An 8508-nucleotide genomic window follows, 5' to 3' on the forward strand; every position below is an offset into this window, starting at 1 on the left:
CGCGGTGATTGGAGCGGTGGCGATGGGAGCGCGGCGATTGGAGCGGTGGCGATGGGAGCGCGGCGATGGGAGCGCGGTGGCGATGGGGGCGGTGGCGATGGGAGCGCGGTGGCGATGGGAGCGCGGTGGCGATGGGAGCGGCGCCGCGGCACGCGCTCACTCTGCAACTTCCTGAGGGCGCTCAATCTGTGACTGACGGATGAACGACCAGCACAACAATTGTAATTATCGTCATCGTCTTTGTAAAACATTCATCATCGACATCATCAGTATAATAGTCATCTCCCTCCATCACCAGCCGGCCATTATCATAAGCATAATGGCTTCCGTGCGCACACAGACTTCTGCACGGCGACGTGCAGCGAGGGGAGAGGATGATGGACAGCGCGGCGTCAGCCAGAACCAGAACGCTCGCCTGTCTCTGATTGTTACCCCAGTGCATGAATTAAAAGTTCATATTAATACATATGGATGGATCTGCAGCGCTAACGCCGCCTGCAGCTAATCAGAGTGAATTAAAGGTCTGAACACATTTTACACTCCGTGCTCCTCTGGGGGAAACGGACCAACTCAAGCATCGATGCGTGCAGCGTCAACGAGCGCGTGTCAATTATTCATTGACCGGCTGATTTCTGCGGTTTGCGTACTAAAGCCTCCGGGTGGCGCCGTGGCAGGAGGGCGTTTAGGCAACGCCTCGTAACTGGCGCCTCTTCTTCTTCTTCTGTGAGGACGAGAGGCGCTGCGTTCTTTACACCGAGGCGGTGTTGGCAGCCAGAAGGACGGACAGAAACAGAGGAGTTGGAGCTGCAGCACAGGCTCTGGCCTTCAGCATAATTACAGCAGGAGGAGTTTAAACGAGCGCAGCTTTTCGCCGATCACAGAGAGCGGCTCGTTTAAAACGTGAACATTTATCTGGTGAGCTTGAGCAGCTCCTGATCCTCCCGCGTTGTTTCACCTGAGCAGTGGAGCTGAGGTCAAACCTAAGCCATCAGCGGCGCCCCGCCCTGATTGGATGAGTCCTGATTACAGAGGCCTGAAGGTCGGGGGAGCGAGGGAAAACAAAGAGCTACAGAGGAAGAGGAGGGGCAGAAGAAGAAAGAAAAACAGCAAACAGGACGGGACAGAATGTCAGACTATGAGAAGATAAACACTTTGGGCTGGAAAGAAACCTGAAATACCTAAACCAGCCAATAGATGGAGCTAGTAAGCATCAACTAAACTTTTCCTCTGCTAATCTCGCATAAAGCTGCAGTTTGTAACTTTTATTAAAAATAAAAACATGTTTTTGACATTTATTAAACTGTCTCCATGTTCATACAGTTTCTTATAAGACAGAATCTATGAAAATATCGATTTCCTGCTAGAAATGCTCCAACAACCAATCAGAGCCAGGAGGAGGGACTTAGCGCTGTCAATCATCCTCGTGCACCTGCTGCACGAGGATGATTGATGATTAAAACCGTTTGTGGCCATGTTAACTAGCCTCAGCGTTCACAGCAGGTTCTGCTATCAGGAAGCAGTGCGTACACTAGGGTGATTGAGAGCGCTAAGCCCCGCCTCCTGGCTCTGACTGGTTGGTTCTAGTTAGCATTGGCAGAAAGCAGAGGAGCTATTATTTGAGCCTTTGAGATGCTAATCAGCTGATCCCGGTTGTGAAATGAGATCTTGTTGCCATGGTTACACATCACAACTGTCAACGTTTCCAGAAACAGAGGAGGAGGAAAAACCTGTCCAAAATGCAACGACTCAACCAGAAAACTGCTTTAGAAAAGTCTAAAAAAGAAGCAATGAGAACCAACAGAGCTACTCCAACCATGAGCAGCAATATTCTAGAACGGCCTAGTCAAAGTCCAGATCTGAATCCAACTAAAGTGAGACTTTAAACTATTGATCTGATCTGACCAAATATTTTACACTGAAAAACAGACAAAGGACTTGAGTCTCCAGAAGTGAAATCAGCCAGAAGTTCACTTCACTTCACTTCCTTCATCATCATCATCTTCCTCCACTGTCTGTTGCTGCTTTCAGCTGTACAGTGAGAAAATACAGGAGAGCAGGCTGCAGATGATGCCTCTCTTCGGGAAGCGCCGACTTGCTGCTTTAATGCGGCCATTACGGCTCCAGAAAGGAGGAGAAGCAGGACGGACGGTGGCCCAGAGGACACAAAAAGCTCAGGGAAAACGCATCAGGCCCGCTCTCCGTCACTCCATCCCAGAGCCTTTCTGCGCTTCAGCTGGAAGTCATGTCAGAGCGGGAGGCGGCCCTGAAACGTCTGCTGCAGGACAGACGAGTGGAGACAGGAAGATGAGGAGGGGGGACATTCAGGGACATTTTTAGCTCCCACTGATTGCTCTTTGTGTTTAGCAGTTTACTGCTAGCTTCTGCTAACAACGTTCAGTGGTTTAGCATTAGCAGAGCTAAGGTTCTTGTTTTGCGTATTGGTGGTTAGTGAACTTTGCCACCACTGGCGACAGCTACAGCTGATCTTAGTTCAAACAAATATCTGTTACATCTATGGCAGCCATTTTGAAAAATGTCCACTAAGAAAGGAAACAAGGTGGAGAAAATTGCTATGATTTGCTGTGGTTCGAAATGTGGAGGTTATGATTTAACTTCCAACGAACGATGTTAGTGGACAAATGAATTTTCCATGACAACCATGGTGGAAATCTTGAAAAATCAAAAACTTACGTATGATTTAATACCAAATGTATTTGTCTTTCCTTGACATTTATGGCCACCATGTAACCTGGGAACAGGCGCGCCCGGTAATGAAGCGTTGCTGAAACATGAAACGATCAGCCGCAGACTGACTTTGGCCCGTGCCTCTCTGCAGACCCGCTGCGGCTGCGGATCACGGCTGAGCGGGCCGACGAGCCTCTCCTCAGGACACGCTCAGCTCTTTAAGAGAGTCGACTTCACGTTCAGTTGCCTCAACAGCCTCGCCTTAACGGCGGCGACTCCGGTAACCTTGGCCATCCATTAGCCGCCTAAGAACAAAAGCCGTTTCCACAGGGAGCCATTAGACGGATATAGCTCTGGGAAGGGAAGCATCCAACACACCAGATGGGCCGCGTCCGTCCGCGCTCCGGGGCTGGACTGCGGTCTCTCAGAGATCATTACTGAGCAGGAGGAATCAGGCTGGAGTCCATCCAGTCTAACTAAACTCCCCGTGAAACGACAATCAGCCTCACAGAACTACCCAACTGCATTCACACTGCTGCAGCTCTTCTCTCTACAGATTTACTTCACAGACCAACAGGAGAAACACAGCAAGGAAAAGGATTAACAAATACAAATCTAAAAAGTTTCACAGGTTTATGTTTATGAAAAGCATCTGTGAGATTTAATTTTCAACACTTACCAAGATTTTGTCAGGATTTAGGTCTAGACTTTGACTAGACCAGAACCTCTGCAGTCAAACTGAGATATTTGTATAAGGCAGATATTGAAATATAAAAGTAAAAAACACAGATGATTAATAATTAGACTACTGAGGGTGGAAATTCAGTGAATTCATGCCACACTTTCCAGATTTGTATTTGAATAGATTAAAGCATCCTGTGCTGCTTTGCTCTGCGAGTCTCTCTCATATAACCCCAGTGAAACACATTAAAGTTTGTGGAGAACGAATCTGCGGTACGTTTAATGAAATGTGTGCCGTTCCCTAACAGAGCCACGAAGACGCTGCAAAACGCAGGAATTATAACAATCCATCTCATTTTCCGTAGCGGCGCTGTCAGGAGGAAGGAGATGTTTTCACCCAGAAAGGCTCCCCGGCGCGCCGAGTCGAGTCCCGGGTCTGAATTTGCATCTATTATGCATAAGTGGAGCTGAGCCTGGTGGCCAGCCTGACCATCAGCGACTGGAGAAGATGTGCCTGCTGTCTCCTGCTGTCCCTCATGGTTTCCTGCTTCACTCTGCACCTCTCAGCGCCATGCCTGTGTGTGTGTGTGTGTGTGTGTGTGTGTGTGTGTGTGTGTGTGTGTGTGTGAAGCATCATGATGGATGTGTGTGTGCAACAAACGTCATATTTGTATCAACCGAACACGTGTGTGTTTGCACATGTATGACACATTGTGACAGTCTAAAGGTTGTGAAGGTCTGTCTGTCTCTGGAGGTTGGACCAGGTGTGTGTGTCTGTGTGTGTGTGTGTGTGTGGTGTGTGTGAGAGCTGACAGAGCTGAGGTGGAACACCTTGTTAATGTGACAGAGCCGGTGAAGCAGTCGTCCAGGTAACGGGCCTCAGGTGTCTCTTCGGCTGCGCTGCCTGTCAGATGAAAGCAGCAGGATCTCAGCTCCTTCAGCTTCCTGCAGTCCAGTCAGCGAATCTCAGTCCGAGTGGAGCATCGCAGCGAGTTTAGCAGCTGTGTTGTTGGAGCGTTTATCAGACTGGCGGGTCAAAGAACAAACCGTCAGGATTCCTGGGCGGTTCAGTCTGGAGGGACCGGAGAGGTCAGCGGGGTCACGATGAAGACGAGGGGTTGACCTTCATCATAAGGCTGACCTTCATCATCATCATCAGGCTGACCTTCATCATCAGGGGCAGATTCCAGGGATAGGACGCTCTGGGTGTTTCTGGTTCTAAACCAGCTTCTGGTTCCTCAGATGTTCGGAAAACATGATGACAGCAGTAGCACCAGCTACCCTGATCAGGCAAAACATTATGACCACAGACAGATGGACTGATGACTCTGATCATTGCAGAATCAGGTGCAAATCTTGTGGGATGTGTGACTGATAGGAGCGCAGGAGGGCGGAGCTACGCACACCTTTACAGTAAAACTTCTGCATCTTTCTTTCCTCCATTTAGACTAGAATACGTTCATCAACACTTTACATCCTGCATCATCATTTGGTTTTGAATCGTAGGTTTATTAAGATCCGACACAGAAGCCCTGACCATCAAGCATATAATATGAATAAAGGCATGAACCATATGAAGCTAATGAAGCAAATTAAACAACCGGCAGATAAACAGAGTAAATGAAAGGGTTTGTTTGACCACCGGAGCAGAAGGAGAACTGAGACCTACACAGCTAATGAACACATGATGAGCTTTTCATGCTAATGTTGAACTCCTTCAGTCGGCCCCTCGCTGTTTGTCTTAATGAACTTCTCATCCTATATTTCTCTCTTCATAACTCCTCAGGAACATTATGAATCACACACAGATGATGGTTTTGTCCTCTGGTCAGTGGAGATGAACGTACCTGGTAGACGTGGTAGGCGTTGGCAGCTCTGCCCTGCAGGAACACGGAGGGGATCCACACGTTGACGAGAGCCCGATGAGCCCTGAGGGACACCAACATGGTCGTTACCGCCCTCGTTAGCACATCACAGGCAGCAGCACGCTGTCTACAACCGGTTAGCAGACAATCCGACCGCGCCGGAAAGTCGGAGTTCATAAGTAGACGGCAGATTTAAAGGGACAGGATACTGAGGTTTCATTTACCATAATCCATATTCAGGGAATCTGTAGGTTTCAGCAACTTTTTAATTTTTAAGACCTTTTTAATGCCACCATGAATGACATTTAAGACAGAAAAAATAAATAAATATAGAGGGGGTTTTGGCATATAACAATCAAGTGATGAAAAAACTGTGAACCTGGCTTTGTGACCATCATGGAGGCAAAAAAAGCTAACTAGCTAGCAAGCAAGGGTATATTAGCTGCTAGTTAGCAGTAGCCTCAACTACCTCGAGTAAGAGTGTAGTGAAGATGTTTACAAGCAAATCAAACTTACCTGACAAAAAAGTCCTGAACCCCCCCACTAAATTAGACTGTCAAAATTAAAGACCTGTACTTACGTCTCAAAATCTGACAGGTTGGGATCATCTGACGTCTGGCTTAAATCTCCTGGGACCTGGAAAAATGAGATATGGATCATCAGAACCTGAGCAAAAATGATCACAAGATGTGAAAATGTTTCTGCCCAAGTTTTATTTAAAGAGAAACTGGAAGAGAAGGGATGCTGGAAATGCACTAAGCTGGATTTACAATCTGTGAACATTTACACTTTTTACAATCTTTAGCTTTGCCCTATTAGCTTTGTTCTGTTAGCTTCGTTCTGTTAGCTTTGCCCTGTCAGCTTTGCCCTGTCAGCTTTGCCTTGTTAGCTTTGTTCTGTTAGCTTCGATCTGTTAGCTTTGATCTGTTAGCTTCGTTCTGTTAGCTTCGATCTGTTAGCTTTGCCCTGTTAGCTTTGTTCCGTTAGCTTTGTTCCGTTAGCTTTGTTCTGTTACCTTTGCCCTGTCAGCTTTGCTCTGTCAGCTTTGCCTTGTTAGCTTTGTTCTGTTAGCTTCGATCTGTTAGCTTTGATCTGTTAGCTCTGCTCTGTTAGCTTTGTTTCGTTAGCTTTGCCCCGTCACCTTTGTTTCGTTAGCTTTGTTCTGTTAGCTTTGTTCCATTAGCTTTGTTCTGTTAGCTTTGTTCTGTTAGCTTTGCCCTGTTAGCTTTGTTCTGTTAGCTTTGTTCCGTTAGCTGACTGGAGCAGAAGCTTCTCCAAAATAAAAGCAGGTCTTTTGTAAAATCGCCCTTCTTGTTCCTGAATCACCAGTCGAGCCCGTCGGCTCCATCTGACATGTGTCAGAAAAACACACCTCCATTAATGCTAATTATAGCCGCGGCGGCGCTGCCTGGCCCTTACATCAGTCTGTCCCTCAGGGCTGAAAACTACAATCTGCCCACATCAGTATTTTTAGTCAGCCCAGTTGTTATGATTATCTTTTTTTCCTTCATCTTCTCTGATCAACAGTTACAACCATTTTCCTCCAGATTGTTCTGCATATGGAAGCTAGCCGGCTGTTAGCTACGGCTTCAGAATAAACATGGCCGATCGGTCTGGTTTATCATGAGATGAGCAAAGTTATCAAAGTTTGTCAAACTCAGAAGTTGAAATGGTCTAAATGATAACTCAGACTCCAGTCTGAAGTAAAACTAACCCAACCTTCAGGGTCCCTGAGGTCCAATATGAGGAGCTACAAGCTGAAACCACAACCAGACGCTCAGTAACGACGGGACGTCCAGAAGAACGTTGGAGGAACAGAGAAAAGGTGTGTTAAAAGTCTTTTACAGTATTACAGTTATATTACTGACTCCTTTTTATTCGTTTTTGTCTCTTTTTTTAAGTTTGCATCGTTCATGTGTTTGCAGCGTGTTTTTGCCGTTTGCTGCCCGTCTGATCCTGTCAGCAGAGACCTTCTGGGTCAGTGTTCCCAGAACCAGAACCAGACAAGAGGAGGCAGCTTTTGGTTTCTCTGCTGCTCAGATCTGGAACAAACTGCATGGAAACCTGAGCTGATCAGAAACTGTTGGTTCCTTTACATCAGGCCTGAAACGCGACCAGCAGCTTTGGATCAAACCATCCGACAGATGAATGGTTTCTGCTCAGGATGGGATGGAAATGTAAAATTAGATGCTTCCTTCCCTTTCTGTATTTCCTTTGAAGGCTTCTTGGCGTCTCAATGAGGCGATCTGATCCTGTCTCTACCCCCAGCAATGGTAAACACAAAACGCCACCTGAGGGCGAGCTGAGCAGCGGCGGATCGGCCGGCTGCTCAGACAGCGCGGTCCAGCAGAGCCGGCTGAGGCTGAGGGATAAGAGGCCGGCGTTCAGCCTGAGGCGGCGGCACATCGCTGTGGTGGTCAGGGCAGACGCCTGCTGACATCCAGACTTTCTGGATGTCAGCACATCCACACACACAAAGCTGAAGGGACTGAGATAAGGCTGTTTACTTGAAACGGCAATAAAAGGATGAAAGGAAAGTTCTGGACTAATATTGGTTTTCTTCTTCATACGAGACGACAAAATAAAAACAGCCTTTATTTTCCTGCAAAAGGGGAAATTCACGTGCAACAGCAAGTATAAAGGTTCACCCAGACTTTTAAAAACTAAGTAGAAAAATCAAGACATAATGGCAGATTATAATGGCAATCAATCATACCATTACCATCTGCTCTTTTAAATGTATTTTCTGAGAAGATTCCCATAAATCTGGAGGATTTTCACCCTGCGAGTCGTCCTGCTTCTTAACGACTAAACCATGTGAATGTGTGATGGCAGCATCAGGGAGGGGGACCGGCTGCAGCCACTCACCGGTCCTCGGAGGTCGATCAGCTCCTGCCTCATCTGGACGATCAGGTGGTCCTTGGCCATGAGCGAGCGGTACAGGCGCTCGTTAAACTCGATCAGCTCGCCGTGCATCTCCGCCACCTGCAGCACACACAGCACTGACATTTCATTTTAAAAGCTCGCTCCGTTCCTCCCCGTCACAGACTGAACAGTCCAGGTGAGGCAAATGGAAGCTGACGGTTCTGGACGGGTTCTGGGACCCGGCGAGCCGAGCCGGGTCGGACGGACCGAAGATGTGAAACTCCTTCATCTCCAAGGTGCCCAGAGTTTTTCCTGCTTGCTTTTCTGTTTTCATTCACTACACATCACAGTTCAGGCTAATTACAGCACACACACACACACACACAGAGACACACGCAGAGACACACACACA

The 8508-nt window shown here is 47.5% G+C and overlaps 1 protein-coding gene and 1 long non-coding RNA gene across 2 annotated transcripts in view; one reads left to right on the top strand and one right to left on the bottom strand.

The window, feature by feature from the left end:
- The window catches only part of LOC106960054 (sorting nexin-29-like), a 41249-nt gene extending 32810 nt beyond the window's left edge, over positions 1–8439 (bottom strand). Inside the window, exons 1-3 of the mRNA XM_015052973.1 lie at positions 8100–8439; positions 5812–5867; positions 5214–5295 (exon numbers count right to left, since the gene is read on the bottom strand). Coding sequence (XP_014908459.1) covers positions 5214–5295; positions 5812–5867; positions 8100–8240 — 279 coding nt within the window. The 5' untranslated portion in view covers positions 8241–8439. The remainder of the gene's footprint in view (positions 1–5213; positions 5296–5811; positions 5868–8099) is intronic.
- Positions 3966–8508, top strand: part of LOC106960061 (uncharacterized) — an 18705-nt gene continuing 14162 nt past the window's right edge. Inside the window, exon 1 of the long non-coding RNA XR_001427489.1 lies at positions 3966–4161. This is a non-coding gene — a long non-coding RNA (uncharacterized LOC106960061). The remainder of the gene's footprint in view (positions 4162–8508) is intronic.

This window comes from Poecilia latipinna, unplaced genomic scaffold (genome assembly GCF_001443285.1).
Source record: "Poecilia latipinna isolate Pla-1442-1.1 unplaced genomic scaffold, P_latipinna-1.0 Scaffold1150, whole genome shotgun sequence".
Lineage (NCBI taxonomy): Eukaryota > Metazoa > Chordata > Actinopteri > Cyprinodontiformes > Poeciliidae > Poecilia > Poecilia latipinna.